The sequence below is a fragment of the Vicugna pacos genome, chromosome 1 (genome assembly GCF_048564905.1).
Source record: "Vicugna pacos chromosome 1, VicPac4, whole genome shotgun sequence".
NCBI classification, from domain to species: domain Eukaryota; kingdom Metazoa; phylum Chordata; class Mammalia; order Artiodactyla; family Camelidae; genus Vicugna; species Vicugna pacos.
In genome coordinates, this window is record NC_132987.1 from 19,020,117 (window position 1) to 19,040,590 (window position 20,474).

Consider the following 20,474-nt stretch of genomic DNA (forward strand, 5'->3'; position numbering starts at 1 on the left):
AGGAATTCAGGCAAGTCACAGTGGGAATGGTTTGACTCTGTTCCATGTTGTCTGAGGCCTTAGTTGGGAAGATCCAAACAGCTGGTGATGACTTAGCAGCTAGGAAATGGAATTATCTGGAAGTTCTGGGGTGACTCCAATGTTGGACTCAGCTGGGGCTGTCAGCCCACCTACATGTGGCCTCCCATGGCCTGGGATCCTCACAGCATGGTGGCCTCTGGGTAGCTGGACTTTGCTCTGGGCTCCGAAAGTGAGCATCCCGGTGCACAAGGCAGAGCCACACTGCCTGTTTGATTTAGTCTGGAAAGTCACACAACATTGCTTCTGTCAGATTCTATGGGTAGAAGCAGTCACAAGCCTGCTCAGATTCAAGGAGATGAAAGATAGAGGCCCTTCCTCAATGGGAGAAAGGTCATTGAATGTTATGGCTGGTTTTTGTTGTTTCTGTTGTTTGTTTGTTTGTTTTTTAAATCACAGGGTATAAAGGTCCATGGAAAGTGCAGGAGAGTGTACCAGAATAATTCCTTGCTATAATCAATGACATCTTTGTTTTCTGTCAGGCACTCTGCCTCGCCAAGCATAGAACACTCATGTCTAAACAATGTCGAACATGAACTGGATGTGGTTGTGAACAAGCTTGTCTCGCTTTTTCTTCAAGATAAATGCCCAAACTTTAAAAAGCTCCTCTGGCAGCAGCAGCGTCTGCACTAGCACCAAAACATATGAGAGATGTTGAAAATTCTGTAACCTGTCCAGTTCCTCGTGGGTCACAGAGACCCAGCTTTGCCTGTGAAGATGGGGAACGTGAGCAATAAATGACTCCAGTTCTTCAAGAATCAGGTTTTCCATCCTTCTTTTAAAGTCAAGTATTTTGAGTGAAATTAAATTTAGGTAATGTGGCAAGCCTCAGTTTAATTTTCTGTTTAAAAATAAGTTTCCATCAGCTGGCATCATTTACTTATTTTCTCCATTTATCCAGTTTAAATAATTCAGAGGCAGTGTTTTGGTGCTTAATTGGGCAAGGCATTAATGACCCTGGTGAAAATGAGAGGGAATGGCTGTGTTTCTAACAGGTCCATGCCTGTTAGATTCTCTTTTCTGAAACGGGAGAGTTATTTATTTATTAAAAATTATTGACCCAAATAAATTGTCTGAGATTCATTACTGCATCACCAGGTGGGGCCCTGGGCTGGGAGCTTAAAGTGACCAATACCTTATATTATCCTGTTCACCAGTTTTGGAGAAAGGTCATGTAAAGGAACACGCCCCAATAGCGAGTCAAGAATGAAGGGTGCAGCCTCAGCAAATTCAGAGATCTGTATCACTACTTTGGTGCCATTTAGTTATTTAAATGGTCATCATTCATAAGTGATGGTGGGTAACAAGTTTTAAAAAATTGAATTCCCAAAGCTGCCTCTTCTGATTTCAAACTATTTTTTGTTGCTCACTTATCCTCCATACTTCTCTCAAAACCATGATGTGTGGGAGAAAGATGGAATTTGGAATTAGGCAGGCATGAATTCATATTCTGTACAATTAGGTGAATGTGGATGCTACTCAACCTTTCTTTGGCAGTAATCTGGGGAAAATAACACCTGTTATTGCAAGGATTAAATGATGTATGAATGCAAAACCCCCATTGCAAAGCCTGGCACCAAGTGAATGGGGGCCCATTAACTCTTGGGTTGCTTTAGGCATTTCTGCATCTGCAATGGCCGAGCACAAGTAGAGGGCGCAGCAGTGTTCCATACAGAAGACTTTCTCTCAAGCAACACAAATCAGGGTTCTGACTGGCACTTCAGAGACTTGGGAAGTAGGGATGAAAGGGAGACGTTTTTATGTTTACTGAACATTGACTATGTGCCAGGCACCATGTTGAGTGTTTCCAATACATTTTCTCCTTTTCTTCTTGTAATGCTCATATGAAGTAGGTGTAATGCTCCTTATTAACCACCCCAAGAGAAAGTGGACTAATGCAACAACCATTTATTATTTCTCATGAGTCAGCTGGGAAGCTCTGATGTGGGTCAGGCTTGGCTGGTATGGGCTGGGCTTGTTCATGTGTCTATGTTCAGCTGAGGGAGGTGGTCATTGGGTGACCACCCAGGATGGCCTTGGCTGGCTGGACAGCTCAGCTCTACTCCATGTGGTCTCCTCTCACCTTCCTGCACATTTCCCGGGGCTTGTTCTTGCCGTGGTGGGAGGGGTCCAAGAGAGGAAGAGGAAACATGCATTTACTGTCTTACTGGCCAGAGCAAGGCACGTGGTCAAGCTCTGAGTTGGGGGGCAGAGTACATCTAAAGGGAATGAATTCCGGGGGGACATGAACAAATAGGGGCCATTAGTGCGCTTTATCTTCCACAATAGGCACTGTTATTACCCCCATTGGTAGAGGAGGAGATGGAAGCTAGCAATGCTGTGCTTCTTGGTCACTGGCCTGCCCCCTGGTGTTTTTCTGTGCTGTGTTTTGTGTTGATCTACTTGGGGTGGGGATGCTTTCCAATCAGATGTATTTCCTTCTTTCTCATTGTTTGGTCTGCATTTGAAATTTCACGTAAAATTCTTGGCAGTAACCAGATGGTCTTAAAGAAACTCGGCAGAATGACCTCAAGGGACAGTGCAGGTAAGTTAGTAAGGTAAGTCTACTTATTGGAAAATGAAGGGGAGGCAGATACGTAATTGGATGGAGCATAAACGGAAGAAAATGAGACAGATTTATATTTCTCCTCTATTTGTTGATGTCCGTGATCTTGCCTGGGTCAGCTTCCCCTTCTCCATGCCATCCTTTCCAGATTCTGACCTGAAGTCTGAAGAAGGCAAGAGCCTCTTGCTGGCCCGAGGCATTTATTAGTCCTTTGACCTTGGGCAAGGAAGTCACCTGACTTCCGTGAGCCTCCCGGTTTGCTCCTGTGTGAAATGACAACAGCACAGATATTGGTTTTGTGCATTAAAAGAGATCTGCAGGTGAAGCACCCTGCCCAGGCTGAGCCTCCCTGCAGCCACCAGGATTCATGGCTATCCCCCAAGCACCTCTCGGTGCCTAGAAATGCAGAAAAGTCGGTCTGCACAACTGCAGTGTCTCCGGCTCTGGGTAAGCTGCCAGGGCAGTGCAGAGCTGCTGAGCAGCACGAGGGCTGTTAATGGATTTTATGGCTTTGTTGAGTACCCCAAACTACAGCTATTAATTATAGGATGCTGTTTAGACACCATTGCAACATATACATTTTGTTAATTGATTTGTATAGGCTCATATCTAGCAACATAAAGAATGTGCAGGGCCATAACACTTACAAAGGATTGTAATTGCTTTTTACTGCCATCGCCGGCTTCTCAGGAACAAAGGCTTTGAGGAGAGGACAGACAACTTTCCTTAGTCTTTTGGACCTCTAGTGTCTAATTTAGTGGCCTGTGGCAGGATGACACACTGTCTAGGTGCTCAATAAACGTGTTGAATCAATGAATAAATAACTTTCGTTTGTTTCTATGTTTCTCTGTTTCCTTATCTATTCCTTGTGAACTCTGACCTGTGTGTGATATTGGCACTGCATGTAAGTATACGCAAATATGGTCAAGGATTTATTAGTTAATGTTTACGGAGTAGCTCGATGAACTTTGTGTGGCCTGGGGGTGGTGAGGGGCCGTCAAGAGTTCACAGCCCTTGCACTCGGGAAACTGACAATTACTCAATGGCATGTGTTGTTACGAGGCATGACGTCAGGTGGCTTGGTCTCAAGATACGTGGAGTGAACAGAAGGATGGTAACTTCTTGCCTGGCACCACACTGCAGGGAAGTTTCTGTCCCACTGTAGCCTTGTCAGGCCCAGCACCCCCAAATCTGCCTTCTGTGATCTGGTCCACCAGCCTCCAAGATGGTGCAGAGTCCCGCCATTGCCATTGCCCTCGGGTCCTTGGTGATTTACCCGGCTCCGCAGCTCAGAGCAGAACTCGCGCTTTCCAGCTCGAGCGTGTGCCTGGCGCCCTCCCCAGACCAGGCGGCATAGAATTTCCAGAGACTAGACCAAGGGCAGGACCCGCAGCAACGCCCGCCTGCCCCTCCACACCGCTGTCAGCTCCAAGGGCGTGGCGGGGCACGATGTCCTGCGTCCCTGCAGACGACGCTCAGTCCCCAGGTGACTTCTGAGGGAGCCGGCCACCCACTGAGAGCCGGAGCAGGGCCGCAGGGCCGGAGGGCTCGCGGTAGCCCTCCCCGGATCCTCTGGGAACGGAGTCCCTCCTGGAGTAGGAGGAGTGGAGCAGAAGCGCCCAGGAGCTCGAGAACGGCGGAGGAAAGTTGGGGGTCGGGGCCGCGGAGCCGCGAGCGCAGAAGCCGCTGCCAGTGTCCGCGTCTCATGAATATGCAGGAGCCACCTCCCTCCTTCCGTGACGTCACGGGCCGTCCCGGGGTGAGCGCCGGAGCCGCTCGGGGTCCGCGCCAGTAAGCGCGGCTGCTGCCGGCGAGCGAGCGGCGCGGCGGCGGACACCGGAGGCCGAGCGCGGCGGCGCCCGAAACGCACGCAGCGGAAGGGCGAGGCTGCCCGCAGCCCGGCCGACAGCGGGAGGCGAGCCGACGCGGGGAGTAGGCGGCGGCGGCAGCTCGTTGGAAGTAGCGGCGGCGGCGGCGGCGGCGAGGATGCTGACTGGGAGGCTGTGCTGGGTGCCGCTCCTGCTGGCGCTGGGCGTGGGGAGCGGCAGCGGCGGCGGCGGCGGCGGCGGGGGCAGCCGGCAGCGCCGCCTCCTCGCGGCTAAAGGTGGGTGCTGGGGAAGTTTCCTCGTCTACGAGGAGGGAGGCAGGGAGAGCTTGAGGGTGCAATCTGTGGGGACTCAGGCTGACTCTGGATTTGCACAACCTCCCTCGCCACAGCTTTCCCGACCTCAGTGCGCCCGGGATCCCCGAAGTGAGCGCCCTGGACCAGAGAGGTTCCACATGCGGACGCTGGTCCATCCCTTTGGAGGGGTCCAGGGACCGAGGAGAGGGCGAGGTCTGGGGAGTCCGGACAACTTTGGGGGCTGTCTGCGCCGGAGTGGGGGCATAGTGGCTTCCGCCGGGGAACGGCTGGAGCAGGGCGCTGGCGCGGCACGGAGAGGCAGTTGCCTGCTCTTGCTGGGAGAGAGGGATTAGCGGCAGCGCCTTCAAAGAGGGGAGCAGGCTCGTCTCCCAGATAGAGAATGGGGTGGAAACTTAGGGGCTCCAGGGGAGGCCTTGGCTGACCTCAGGCTCCCCCAGGGCGGCTATGGCTCCCCTGGGAACGCACGCCCTCCACGGGTGGGCCATGGAGTCCGGAAGAAGTGCGGGATGTGACGCTCCGCACAGCCTCTCCGACTCTGCTTCAGTACCCGAGCGCAGAGACGCCGAATATGGTGACCTCCGTCCCCTCAGCCCTGTTAGTCTGGAGTTCTTGACCTTCCCCACTCCTCCTGCGCGGGAGGAAGCAAGATCCTGGTGAACGCGTGGAGCTGTCGGGAGACTGTAGGCTGGCTAGGCGAGCCACGGAATTTGACTGCTGCCTAGGAGCGCGGGGAGGAGCGCTGGGGTCGGGACTACAGGAGGGCGGATCTGAAACTGAGGGTCACGTGCTTGCTGGACCGTGAGAGGAGAGGCCAGGGTAGAGCAGAGACTGGGGTGGGTGGCGGTGGGCGCTGCGGAAGCAGTGGCTGTTCTGGGCTGGAGCTCCCAGCTCAGTGATAACTTGTTGATTCTCTGCGCAATTGACTAGGAGGGCGTGCGCTTGGTTTAAGCTCTGTGGTCAAATCTTCCCCATAACCAGCTGGGGGAGGAACGTGGTCACTGGCATGTTGTCTGACCCTCATCAGAGGACGGAGGAGTTTGCGCTTGTAGATTAAGAGGCCCACTATTAAAGGCAACCTGATTTGCACGCTGCCTTTGAACTGTAACTTACCCGTGGCTCAGGAGGGAATGTATACTATGTTTAATTACTCTTGGTGGGTGGGGAGAGTGCGAGGCAGACAGTTGACCTTCTCTGGACCTCGGAAATTCCTCTCCCGCAACTTGAGAGTGATACAATTGAGAAGAATACGAGACATTAGTTTTTGGTGACATTATTTTATAAGCACATCTTATTTTTTTTCAGCAATTCACCACCCCTACCCCCGCCACTTCCCCCACCTCTGTATCCTTGAGAGGTAGTTTCTTTTTGGAGAAGACAAAGAAAAACTGATTATGAAAATGTCTCAAACATGTGGCAAAGGTAAAGGAATGTGGAAAGGAGTCGCTGATTGGTCCGAGAGACTGTTGTTTTGGTGAAAATAAGAATAAAAACCAATGAACTTCCAAACCTTTTTCTTTCCTGCCCAATATATAGACACTTCGCTAGACAGGCAGATGACATGTTTTTGAAGATTTTTTCCGTCGTTTGGTAGCAGAGCAAATGGTGTATGTATGAGCAGATGTCTACAAACGGGGGGCGGGGGGCGGGGTGTTGCTCACAGCAAATGAAGAAAGGGGAAAACTCGTTTAGAAAGAAGACCTGGTGTGCTTGTGTGCACCATCGAGTTCCTAGGAAGAAATTGAAAGCTTGGTAGAGATAAGAGAAAGGTTGAGAAGAAAAAAAAAAAATCCAGGCTCTCAATGATTCACGTTTATATGAATAATTATGTGCATTTTAACCAACACTTTCATCTTCCCCACTCAGAACATACTCATTTCGTGGTGAAAACAACCCATTTGTCTTTCTAATGTAAAAAGTTGATTGGCCCTGAGGAATGTAAGTTGCTGTCTGAATCCACCGCATTCTTTTTTCCTTTCCCTTTCCACCCAGTAGGGGGCGGCAAAGGGCGCTGTTAGCTCCATTGTTTTTTTAAAGACAAATGTGTAGTATTTGATCAAAACAGAGACATTTACTATGACACTTTAGTTGATATTTACAGGACTTACTTTCCTTGTTACAATGCACATGCGTTTTATGTTTCCAAATTCCACATCATCTCTGAGGAGCACTGGAGATACTGAAAGGATGCTTCCTGGATGACACATCCTGCAACGACTTGGCCGTTTCTAAGGCTCGTGTGGTTATTATTCCCATCACTAAAAAGGAGAAAAGTCAGAACGGCATGCAAAGAAGATTGAACGAATTCTAGCTGTCTTCTTCCATACAATTCTGTATTCATGTGTAGAGGAAAATTGGGAGTGTGGCGTCGAGCTGCCTGGCTGACTTGAATGCACCCTCCAGACAACTGTCTGGAAGCGCGTCCTCCCGGCTTGGGCTGGTGTATGATGTCGTGTTTGTGGCACACAGCTGGTTCCGCCTTTGCGTTTTTTGCTTCTTGTGGTAGGGAACCGAGCAGCTAATCCCCAGGAACTGTTTGAGGTTTTCGCAGAATCACTGCACTTTTGGTGCAAACATACTCCCAACTTCAGAAATAACGCGGTGGCCAGGCAGTTATTATAACTTCTTACCTTTATTCTCCTGTATCTTGGCTATTCACAACAGACAAACAAAGCATCTCCTGAATGCCTTGAAAAGACCAGATTCTGTGCACATGTTTTATGAGCAAAGCTGGGAAGGTGTTGTGTGGACCCAAGGAGCCTCTGAAGCAGAGAACGATGTGTCTCATCCAGAAGGAAAAAAGGCAATACAATGTAGACAAACATCTTAAGATTTGTGCTAAATTTGGTGACATATCAGTGGTCTCAGGTCTTAAGGACCTGGTACACAAACCTTTTTCAGTTCTCAGCATCCAGGCACAGGGTGTTCAGGATGGTACCTGAGTATAGACCATCAGTAACGACTGAGGTGGTGCCCCCCTGTGTGCCCAGAGCCTGGCTCAGTGCCCTGGAGCATTCTTAGCAAATACAGGAAGACCGCCCCCCATCCCATTCCCATTTCACTACTACCTTTCTTTGAGAGCTTTGATTTAGCTGGACAAGATTTTTTGTCTTTAATGTGGACATTTTAAGAGAATGACAGCAGGCAGAGTTTGTGCCAAGCATAGTACTGTGGTATGGGGGTAGGAAGAGGGCTTGTGAGAGCAGCATTTGGTCATAGGGAGGTAACAGAGCAGAATTGTAACAGTATATTTGTATAGCGTGATATACTTGTAGTAATTGCAGATTGTGGAACCTCTTCTTAGTGTGTAACAGGCACTGCGCTAATAATTCCTTTACCTGATCTGTCTCTAAATTTTACAGCCTACGCAGGGCTGGTATTGGTTGCCTGCTTCACAGATGAAGAAACTAAGTCAAAGAGAGGGTAAATGACTTGCCAGGACCTCCAGTGGAGGATGTGACACTGGCGTGAGTATGAGAAGGGTCACCATGCCTAGTGCCCCCTGACAGTTCATCAGATAGCCTCCCCTTTGGTTTGAAGGGCAGATCTTCGACTACAGGGAAGACGACTGTATCTCTGACATCCCCAGGATCCCCTGTGGTAGGGGGAGTCCAGGGCTGTTGTTTAAAGGGACCTGTTGGGAGGTGAGAGGAGTGGGCATTTCTCTCATCCATGGAAACCTGTGTTCTTGCTTCAAGCATCCTCCCTCTCACAGATTCACAAACCATCCTTACATATTCCAAAGTGCACACACAGAACCTCCTGCAGGACTGAAGGTGGTATGGAATTGTTATGAGAACTGTCCCATTTCACCTCTGGGGAAGTAGTATGTGTCTCCTAGGAGTGTGACAGTTACTTCCCCAACAACTAAAGTGCAAATGGCAAAAAGCTCTCAGCCCTGTGCCACAGGGTGCGCTCTGACCTACACTTACCCCGAAGCACCTGTGGTTCCTGGACCAGGATGTGCTTGCTCCTGCCCCGGGCCCTCTGGGCTATGTCTTCAGGCTAGAAGGTTGCCTTCCTCAGCCTAATTTCTTCTGTGACTCAAGACACCGCCAGGTGTGGACATGGCCTCACCTGGGAGCCTACCCCGACTGGTCCCTCAGGCTGGTCCCTCAGGCTGTGGCTCTCCCTCTGGGGCACCTGTGCTCCCTGTCTGGCTCCAGCATTGCCCTGTAAGCTCTGAGGGCTGGACTCTCATCCTGATTCTCCCTGCATCTCCAAGGCCACCCTGCTGCTTGGCCTCTGGATGTGAGCTGAGCAGTCAGTAATGACTGGCTTAGTGAATCCACCTGTTTGCTGTTGTGATCCTATTGTTTCTTGACATAGATAGTTTAAATGTTTTCTCTTGTCCTATAGGAAGAAAATTTGGGCTTAGTAGCCAGACAAACCTGGGTTCCAATCCTGGCCCTGCTGATTCCTAGCTACATAATCTTGGGCCAATTAGTTAATCCCTTTGCACCTCAGTTTCCTTATCTATAAAATGGGGATACAAAGATCTACCTTGCCAAGTGGTTGTCAGGATAGTGTTTAGAAATCACTTAGCCTAGTTCATGGCTTGTAATAGCACTAAATACACAGTGACTAATTACTGATGGTTTAAACACTGGTTCTAGCATCTGAGATTTGGTGGCATTCTCCTTTTCTGACTGAGTTCTTGGGAGTTCAGTAGCTTTGTTCATACCTTCCCTCTGTTCAAACTCTGTTCTCTCTGTATGTGCATATGCGTGGATGTAATCATGTATAAAGACATACATGCAGAGAGAGACATTTGGCTTGAACTGTGAAAACATCTGATTCTTTGAATGCCTTCGAGGCCAGGACCCCTGTCTCATTTATCTCCAAATCCCTGCCACTTAATGCAGGGCCAGTTCTGAGGAAGGACTCAGGATTGCGTGCTATCTATATAAATACATGTTCCTATGTGTCAGTGCTGAAGGTGTGCGGTACTGGTCTCTAGAAGAAGAGCTTTATTGCTGTGATCTGGGTTGTAAGGAGAACCCTGACCAGTGAGCTTTTCCTTCCAGCTCTGCTATCCCAGGAAGCAGAGAGGCTTTTTCTTTTTTTGTTGTTGTTCTTTTCTTTTTTTTTTTTTTTTGCTTAAGACACTGGCAACCTCTGTGGTGATGATGCATGTTTCTGTGGAAAGAGGGTAACTGAAGCTGTGATAACCAAATGACAGCTTGAGACAGAAGGTTATTTTATTATTTGTTACCTAGCCCACCACTGTTGGGACCCAGTGGAAATGGTTCCATTGGAATGGTGGGTTTGCGGATAGACCATGAGAGGACTGAGCTGGGGGAGGAGTGCTGAGCTGAAGACATTGGCCTGGAATAGAACAGAAGTTCACCATCTTCATCAGCTGGGGCTATGGTAACAAAAATGCTGTAGATTGGGTGGCTTATAAGCAACAGACATTGATTTCTACAGTTCTAAAGGATGAAGTCCAAGGTCAGGGTGCCAGCATGATTGGATTTTGGTGAGAGCTGTCTTCTGGGTTGCCGACTTATCGTGCCCTTATGCGTGGCATGCAGGGGGAGGAGGCAAGCTCTCTCTCGACTCTTATAAAGGCACTAATCCCATTCATGAGGGTTCCACCCTCATGACCTCCTCTAAGCCTAATGTGCTGTGATTTGGGTTATAAGGAGAGGTTCTCCCAGAGGCCCTGCCTTCTAATACCATCACATTGCGGGTAGGGTTTCAATATATGAATTCTGGGGGAACACAAACATCCACAACAGTCAGGTTGTGAGCTTTGGGGGAGCAACAGGCAGAAGGCAGGAGAGGGCACTAGTCAGAGGAGGATGCCTGGGGTGAGAGTTAGACCAAACCAAGCGTGCTTCCTGCCTTTTCAGCCAACAGCTAGCTATTTCTGAGTCTCCTGTTATTCTCTGTGAGAGGAACAAAAAGATAAAACAAATTTCAGGTATCAAAGAGCTCACACTCTGTCTAGGGCAAGCGTCACACATGACACAAGCTATTGGAGAACTTGATAACTTATGAGAAAAGGGTAGATTGCGCATTAAAGATCCCAAAGAAATCTTGTAGGAAAGGCAAACATTGACAAGGATAGGAGAAGCCAGGAAAGATTTATGGAGAAAAAGAAAAGGGTCTTGATGGGTGAGTGGGCATTAGGTAAGCAGATGGTGGGGGGGGGCAGGACAGGTAAATGCAAGGTAAGAATGCCCATGGTTGGTACACAGGCTGGAGTGAGGAGGGAGCTCGGCCCTGGACAAATGTATTTGTGCATACAGATTACAGAGCTAATAAGAGTGGATGTTTACTGAATGCATACTGAGTGCCAGGCACTATTTTAAGCACTTTGCATGTGTCAGTTGGTTTGATCTAGCTCCAGTTGGTCTGATCTACCTATGATGTGGGTAGAATTACTATCCCATCCTTACAGAGGAGAAAACTGAGGCCCAGAGAAGGAAAGTAACTTGCCTGTGGTCTCATACCTTAGAGACAGTGGAACTGAGATTTGAACCCAGAACAGTGTGGCAGACGTGGATTTCCCACACCGCACGGGCTTCCCTGGCAGAGTGATGTGGTGTCTCCTCGAGGAAGGCTCTGAGTGGGGCCAGAGACACTCTTCTTCCCTGGGAGGCATCTCGTCACTTTCTGAGAACATTTGGATTTCACTCCAAAATTGCTGAAAGAACCAGCTCCTTGGGAAGCTTCACTGTCTGATTCACTTCTCCATCAGGAATGAGCACGACCTCTCTCTTCTTGTCTAGGCAGCTGGAAGCCTTCCTCACATCCCCTCTGCCTGGCCTCAAACAGAAAAGGCAGCTGTCTGCATTGCATGGTCCTATACGTGCTTGGAGGGCTCTCCTGCTCCAGGAAGACCTCCCAGCCGTCATTCATTTGGGTTAAACATAGCCCTTCTCTCCTTTTTTTTTAAGTAGGCAGGATTAATAAAAGCTACACAAACACTCACAAGTGTATTAGATGTACTTGAAGCCCGGTCCTTGGGGAGAATGAGGAGGGGATGCTGAACGGTGAGTGTGGCAAGGGTGGAAGGAGATGGCATAGATGGAATAGCAGCTACCTGACTGCTTGTAAGGCCACCTTTTCTTCTGAAGTCTTTTGCACTATTTTATACATGTCAATTGTCTTTTTCACAAACACCCATTTTATAGGTTGGTATATGAACACCGTAGGGCATGTAGCAGCAGAGCCAGGAATCAGACCGAGGGGTCAGACTGCTTGCAGTTGGTTTTAATCCTGCACCAGGGAGGTATCTTGGGTCATGTCACCTAAAGCCACTCCTTGGTGGTTTTTCTAATCTTCAGAACAGGCACTTGTCTCCAGTACTTTCTCAAGATCTTGCTTGTCCCTAGCTCACATAAGTCCTCACCAGGGCCATCTCTTTTTTCCTAGCTCATCTTGAGCCCCGCTTAGAGGTCCACTCAATGTCTGTCCTTCTAGGATGCCCTAGGGTACCACCAGCCCCACTTGTACCAACCCAGCCTCTCATCTTCCCTCCAGGAATCTGCTGCTTACTCTGTGGCCTCTGTTTGGGTGAAAGGTAAAGATCCACGCACTCACCAAAGCCAGAGCCCCGGAGTCCTCCAGCATTCCTAGCTCTCCTCTTCCATCATTCCCCATCATTCGTCGTGTCCAGTTTACCCTACCCATAAAAACCTAGAACCTTCCCACTGCCCTCCATGCCCATTGCTACTGCCTTATTCAAAATCTCTTCCTCATCCCATCCCTCACATTGCTGCCAGGATGGATGGCATGAGCCCCAGTCCCACCAGGCCCATGAGAAATTCCATCCCTATCATCATGAATTCCAACCTTTACCATCCATGCTAGGGTCTGATAGGGTCCCAGGATTTTGAGAACAGCGTAACACTCTTGAAATTGCCTCCAGTTTCCACCCCTCACAGGTTCGCCTTGTGATGCTCTTTGTCTGAACAGCATAGCCTCGTGATGTCCCAGGCTGACTCTACTTCCACAGGCAGCAGAATCTTTGCTACCACTGGGGCTTCAGCGCCTGAAGTCCGATCATCACATGACAGTTCAGAGCCACTGCCCCGGGGGTGCTGTGGGGATCGGAGCTGGAACAGGCCACCTGGATGAAACCAGTCCTCCTCCCACCTTCCCCCTCTCCCATCCCTACCCTAACCCCTTCATGGGGCTCAGGCATTCATAGAGCAAAGGCCTGGGCACCAAGTACTGCGGAGAACTTCTGCCTTCGCCCTTGCAACCCAAGCCTGCTCTGAAGCCAGGATGCTCAGGGGCTTAGTTACCTTCTTAGAACAGAGAGCCTCATCCCTGATGACAAATCCCAGCCGTCTCAAGACAGATCCAAACTCTCCAACCTCACATAAAAGTCTGTTGATGATTTTTTTCCCCTCACTTCTCATCTGGCCTCCTCTTCCCTTGGTGAACTTTCCAGCAGATTCCAGGTAGTAAGTACTGTCATCTATCAAGACCTTACTGTGTGCCGGGCACTGTTCTGAGTGCTTTATAGATATTAATACTCATTTGGGGGGCAGAAGAAGGAAGGATAAATTAGGAGCCTGGGATTAACAGGTATACACTACTGCATAGGAAATAGATAAACAACAAGGACCTACTGTATAGTGCAGGGAACTATAAGCAATATCTTGTAATAACCTATGATGGAAAAGAATCTGAAAAAGTATGTATATATGTATTTAAGTAACTGAATCACCATGCTGCATACCTGAAACTAACACAACATTGTAAATCAAGTATACTTAAAAAAAATCCTCATTCAACCCTTCAGCTGCTTAGTCTGGTGTGTGCTCTTACTATCCCCATTGTACAGGTGAGGAAACTGAGGCCAGGCAGGTTAAGCTATTTACCCAGTTCACTCACCTAGCAAAACAGTAGAGCTGGGATTAGAATGGACAAGGTCCAGTTTCGGAGGCTACCCTCTTATCCACTGTGTCAGTGATTCAACTCTGGAGGCACAGTCAACCCACTTGAGAAACTTAAAATAACATGGATGTCTAGACCCCACCTGCAGAGATGCTGATGTCATCACTCTAGGCTAGGACCTGGGATTTTGTCTAAGCTCTCAGGTGTTTCTGATGCCCAGCCAAGGTTGAGAAGGGCACCCCCACCCCATCCCAGTGGCTGACAGTTCCCTAGGGAATGCTTCATTCTTTGCACGGGTTGCTCCTGGGGTGGGGGCCTTGTCCCTCTTTATTTCACCACCTCTAGTTGCCCCCATCAAAGTGCCTGTTGTCTCTCTGTCTCCCCAGGCAGACTGTGAGCCCCTTAAGGGGGGAGCATCCTGGTTACCTCTGTGGGAGCAGAGCCCAGCAATGTCCGAGGTCCAGAGTGAACGCTGTGTTGAGGTAGTGGCTGTATGCCAGGGCGATGCCAGCCACACTGCTGCCCTTGCACACTTCTCCCCGTCAGGGCCACTCCCTGCCTTTGGTCACTGGTAAGAACTACACATCGGACCTCTCCCCTTTAGTTAACTGATTCTCTTCCAAACCGATTACAGCATTCATTTTGTAAAGGTTGGGAACACTCAGTTCTGCAGATGAGCTGGGAGAACAAAATGTGGGAGGAAGTCAGGTCCAGCAGAGGCCACAGGAACTCTCACTGAGAAAAGCCACAGATGCCATTCTCATTGCTTTCTAAAAAAAAAAATACCACACATCATTTTTGTGACTTTCTGTCGTTGCATTTCTGTGATGTCTGTTGTATTATATAGTTAAACAAATCTGCAGTTTTCAAAGAAATCTGACAAGGAAATTGCGGTGGAGAAGGAAGGAAAGGCATGGTCTCCAGGTCACGTGACTTGGATCCACTGATGAGTGTGAGTCTCGGGGCAAATCACTCCGCCCTCTGGGATCTGCTTTTCCGCATGCAGAAAGGACACGGGGGCACCTCCCTCCTCTGCTCAAGAAAGTTCTGAGTATCCATGTGCAAGCGGCTCTGAACGCCTTCGGAAGGATAAAGTCCCTAAGAAAATAAGGCGATCAGATGTAAGAAATTTGTTTGGAGAATTCAGGACTCAAACCCCCGAAACAAAACCCTACATCCTTCTGGGTTTATACTGTCTTACCAATTTAATTAATGATATTTTCAGGAGAAGCCTGAATTTAGCGTTAAGGCCCTTCCCAGTCCTTTGATACAAGGCCTGTGTGTGTCACACGGAGGGGTGGTCACCGTGGTTACACCAGGGAGGCAGCAGCTGCAGGGACATAAATTTTCAGGGAAGAACCAGTCAAAACTGTTAATATTATGTCAAGTTGATGTGTCGTTTTCCAATTTGCATGGATAACTGCATTGCAGCAAATTAATTAAAACAGATAAATGTTAATCTAATGCATGCCTCCTTATAATTAATGAAATATAACCATTATGGGGGTATTTGATTTATTATTTTAATTTATAAAATGCTGACTTCTCCTATAAAGTTAGCTACAGAAATAGGAGAAGCCGACCCATATATTGCATTAGGACAAATAATCACATTTCTATAAATTAATCACTCTCTAAAAGGATATAGTTCATTAACACCACGAACTGAAAGTGTTAGATGTAAATTCGATTAACCTTTTTAGTGACACTTCCATTTATATTGCGTATTCTCTTCCAACTCCAAGCACTTTACATGTATTAATTCAATTAACCCTCCCCAGACCCTTATTAAGGAAGTACACATATCAGAGGTGGAAGGGAGGAGAAATGCAATCCTTCAGAAATATGGAAGTCTGGGCCTTGAGATGCATTATTTACGACTTTCTCTGCAGCAGGACTGTTTACCTGGACTTCTGTAGCTGGAGAACACAGGAGGGGAGACAGGCTCTCTCGTGCTCAGGCCCAGTGCTTTAAGGAAAAGTCTGCTTCATTTCACAAGATGTACCCCGGCAGCCCTGGGTCTGGCTGTGGGCAGGGCATCCCCAAGTGAGTGTGGGTGGTGGGCACTCAGTGCCCCACTGGGGTTTCCAGAGGGTCCTCTTCCCCAGGGCCGGCTGCTCCTCCTTTCCCTCCCTGCGCTTGACCGTCTGGACACTGAGAGCAAGCTGGTGAACAAGCCCTTCGGAGGCTGACCGGAGAAGAAACACGGAGGGCCGGGGAGATGGGGATGGGGCCTAACCTCTTCATCTGGTGTCTCTGTTGGGGCCTGCCTGGACTGGGGTCCGAGGCCACTGTCCCTTTACCTGCTGGGATGGAGTGTGAGGCCCTGAGAGAGGAAGGAGTTGCTCCCCGTCTAGCCAGTAGCCTGCTTCTCAAGGAGTTTCCTGAGTGAGGGCTGGGGCTTCTCCAGCAGCTTGTCCCCAGGAACGCCCCATCTCCTTTGGGAGCCATGCCTGTTTGCAAGACTTACTGTCATTGCCCCCAGGCACGTGCGCCCAGGGGACAGGAAGGCAGGCTTTTCATTACAGAAGCTTATGAAGAATCAGGGCAGGAGACCCCGTAAGAATTTCTCTAGCTTGATTGGATGTGTGTTTGGTGGTTTGAGTTTCTGAATGTTTATTTTTGCAGCTCTTTCTACTCCTTCAAGTTCTTCAACCTGCAGGTGCTCTCCTAGGGACAGATGTTCAGTATATTCCACAAACCCTTTGAAATGTAGTGTGTTTCAGATAATAGTCTGCCCTGTAGGTGGTGGTTCCGAACCTACCAAGGGTAATGTTAACCCAAGGAGCGCATCCCTAGTGGTTAGACGTGAGCTAGGATGTAGGAGAACAGTTTGGGAAGGTGGGGAGTCTTCTCTCTGCTTCTGGAGTTAGAAGACCACTTACTCTGATGTTCCAAGTTGTCAGGTAAGGACAGTTTAAGCCCACACAGTCCTGGAATCTCAGTTCGGTGTGCTCTACCAGCACTTCTGGCACCCTTGTCTGCTGCAGAATGCTCCAAATTCTTTCTTCCAGACCCTGTATGGGAGGGCTTAAGAATCAGGGCTTAGAGCCAAGAACTAAAAGACAAGCCATCACACTCAGGAGACTCACAGAAATGCTGGGGAATGAGAGAAAATACTGAGTTTGCAGTTCATGGTTTTTAAGAGTTTCCTACCTTCCTTCCTTCCTTCCTTTCTGCCTTCCTGCCTTCCTGCCTTCCTGCCTTCCTGCCTTCCTTCCTCCCTTCCTCCCTCCCTCTCTCCCTTCCTCCCTCCCTCTCTCCCTTCCTTCCTCTCCCTTTCTTGTGTGTTTTTGTTTGTTTGTAGGAAGGTGTGCGGTTCTTTGGAGCAGGAGAAAAGCCTAAAATCATTTATAATCAGAGTGAAAAGAATTCCACATTCAAGACCTAGATTTCACTTTCTTTTTGTTGGTTATTTTTTTCTCCAAAAGAAAACCAATTATTTTGACTTTATTGCATCATCATCAGAAATATCAAGATGCTTGTATCTTGTTTATTAATTTTAAAATGATGTTTAAGATGTTTTGGTGATTTACTCTTGTTTTCATTAGCGGTCATGAAGAAGGCATTTTTTTAAAACTGGAACTTGCATCTTTTTCCTCTTGAGCAACCCCCTACCTCGCGTTTACCCTAGTCTCCCAGTAGTTACATTCCAGTCCTCTTATGTGAAGGAACTCAGGTCAGACCAGCCAAGAATCTTGGCTTGAAGGTGGAGTTTTCCATTTAGATGTGTCCCATCTCTTGTCCCGGAGCTCAAGAGGGAGAAGGGAAGGGCTGACTGAACTGCTGGGCCACCTTCAGCTTCCTTCTCATCCACTGTCTCCCCTCTTGCAGTGTCTCTTCCTGCTCCCCTGTTTCCTCCAGGATCTCTCTCAAGACCTTTGGGAGGCGGGGTGTGGCTGCTCCCTGGAAGTCACTCCTTAAAATGCTACTAATAATGGTGAGAATCGTCATCATCCTACTCTCACAATTTGTTTTCTCTGTCCAATGGGAAATGTGATTAGAAGCTTCTTGAGAAAACTTTGCTACTTCTATTGATCTGAGTCACCTAATCTTACGGAAGATGGAGGGTTCTCTAGGCAGCCACAGCTTTGAAACAAGTCACCTCGTTCGCACTTACAACCAAATGGGCTCCATTCGAGGAAATCTGGAGCTGCCCCTGCCCCTGCCTCAAGTCTACAGGACACGGTGCCCTAGTCCTCTACTTCTGTCTTCTTATCAGAGAGGAAACACTCTGACTTCTCTGTAAACTAAGGTAAAGGGACACGATGCATGATCTCATTTGGCCATGTTTGCATTTAGAAAGAGAGGGCACTGCTCAACCTGTAGGGTTAAGCCTTTGCACACTGGTGGCATTTTGGGCAACATGACAAGCTGTCTGGAAGGCATTGGGGGGGTGTATGAGACAGATGGGTCTCTGTCATGACATTCAACCCATATTAGAATGGTATTAGCTCCTGTGCCCAAATTGTGGAGGCCCTCCAGGGTTGAGTCTATGCGAGGCACCTACTGTCATCTAAAAGCTGGCAGTGGCTGACTATAGATCCTTAGGAAGCTGGGCTTCTGCTCCTGCTGACTGCTGGCTCTGGCGGGTCCTGAGTGTCTTTTCACTCTTGGGTCCTGACATTGAGACAACCTGGTTATTGGTGTGGATGTCTTCTGTGGCTGTGTGTGCAGATGTGCACTTGGACAACCTCTGTCCCCAGAACCAAAGCAGCCTTGATTTCTGGGAACCTTGAGCCCTGCAATCCCCAGCCAAGCCACCTGAGCATCTAAGGAGGCATCCCAAGAGGCAAGGGAAGGGGGATTGCTGTCCACTGTGGTGCAAGAGCCTTGGGTGTGCAGGCTGGCGGTGCTCAGACCCAGCCACAGAAGCACTGCCTGGATACGGACACCCAGCTCAGCATGTCTCCTCTGTTAACCACAAGGACATACGTGGTTCTCCAGCTTGATGGCATCTGCTTAAAGGCAGGGCAAGGCTTCTCCGGAGCGGCACCCAGCACGCCTGGCTCAGCAGTCTGTAGGACACTGGTCCTGCTCTGTCTCTGGTTCTGAGTGTGTTCTTCAGCGTCCTGGGATATTCTTATTTCTGGTCCTTGCTTCTTGCGGCAGGCTCCATACCCCTGACTCTTGTCTTTCTGCTGCAGCCAGCTCAGTGTAGGGGACCAGGGATGCAGAGGCAGGGGCCTCCCTGCTCAGAGAGCATGTGATCGCTTGGATTCCCCTTGGCTGACTGTACCTCTTCACCCCACCAGCTTATGGGCTGATCCCTCTTCGATCCAATACTACGCAACCCTTGGTGGAACTTCCAAACACACACACTCCATTGGTCACTCCCTGCTCAGAATTCCTCTGTGTTGCTTCATTTCAGGATAAAGTCCTTGGCGTATCACAGAAGGCCCTTAATTGGTGCCCACCTGTCGCTGGGCTAGAAGGTGAGCTCGTGTGAGCAGAGCCCAGCACCCAGCACAGTGCCCGAGCCAGCGAATGAGCGAGTCCTCTCTCCACACTTCATCCGCATGCTTCAGCCTGACTCATGAAGGATCTCCGTTCCCTGCTGTTTGAGCCTTCTTGTGCCTCTGCACATCCAGCCCTTGCCCTTTCTGCTTTTGCATTGCCTGGCAGCCTCTTCTGGGATCCATCCTTGGGCAGCCCCAAGAGATATTTTTACCCACTGCCTCCATTCCATGGCTCACATGTGGACCTCCATGGTGCAAATTACCAGCTTGCCCCCTGCCCACCTGCTGGATCCTCACTAAACTGTCTGATCCTTTTTTTTTTATATATACTTGTCTGACCCTTGAGGTCAGAATGACGTCCTCATTCTGTGTCCCCAGAAGGTTAGGGTCTCGCACAGGGTAGGTCGGTGTGGGATGGCTGGAGTTCCCTAGAACCCAGCACATTGGCTTGTGGGGATGGGATGGAGTTTCCCTTGATTCCTCTTTCTCCTTTATCCCCCTGGGTCCGCAGTGCCCACCTTCCCAGTGCAAGCCCACCAGAGTAGGGCTTGTGGAGTAGGAGGATTCAGTTAGGAAGGTCAGCATCGTGGGCTGGGCGCTGGCTATCATGAGCTGGAGCATTTAGGGATGGGGAGATGGAGCCAGGCTGGGGGCATATGACACGTTGTGGGTGAGTCAAGTTAGGGACTGGGAGGGTAGATGGCCCAGGGCCTTGAACCTCTGAGGCTGATGATTTCTGGGGCCATTTCCAGAGTGTACATCCTTCCGGGATAATTAATGTAAATTAACTTTCCCATCAGTAAAAAAGCCTAGTCACAAGCTCCCTCTTTAATCTGTAGCACTGAATACCACCTATTTGGGAGGACATCTTCTGTCACTGCGCTGATGAGAACTAAATTGTAACCATCGGTTGCTGTGGGTCTAATGCTCTGCTGGGTTCACTCGCTCTGGTCTTTCTGCAGATCCTCCTTGCATCCACTTCAACCCCAGATTGTAGAAATTCTACATGTCTAAAGCATGCCTCCTTTTCCAAACAAGTCATTAAAAGTGATTTGCAAAAACAATAAAAGAAAAGAAAAGAAAAGAAAAGAAAAGAAAAAAGAAAAGAAAAAGTGATTTACAGCTTGTGATATCACATGCATGTAGATGAAGAAGCAAGGATGAGATTTTTAGTTGGAACAGCTTTGTTATCAGTTGGAGTGAGATGACCACATGTGACGAGGCTCTTGGAGCTCTCCCATCCCAGCTAGGGATGCAGGCGAGCAGAAAGAGGTGCCGACTTATGGCTGCTCTGAGATTCCCAGACTGTGTACATAGTCCCCCCAAAATGAGCAAATGGGCATCCTTCAAAGTCAAAACATTTACTTCTGGATCT

The 20,474-nt window shown here is 49.0% G+C and overlaps 1 protein-coding gene across 3 annotated transcripts in view; it reads left to right on the forward strand.

Moving 5' to 3' along the window:
• The first annotated feature begins 4,440 nt into the window (after positions 1 to 4,440).
• CLSTN2 (calsyntenin 2) overlaps positions 4,441 to 20,474 on the forward strand; it is a 593,109-nt gene continuing 577,075 nt past the window's right edge. For 2 of the 3 annotated variants that reach the window (XR_012071294.1, XM_031677155.2), the window contains exon 1: positions 4,441 to 4,748. Coding sequence is in view for 2 of the 3 variants with exons in the window: in XM_031677155.2 (XP_031533015.2) it covers positions 4,631 to 4,748 (118 nt within the window). In the remaining variant the exon portion in view is untranslated. The remainder of the gene's footprint in view (positions 4,749 to 20,474) is intronic. The other variant, XM_072958352.1, reaches the window with a different exon arrangement.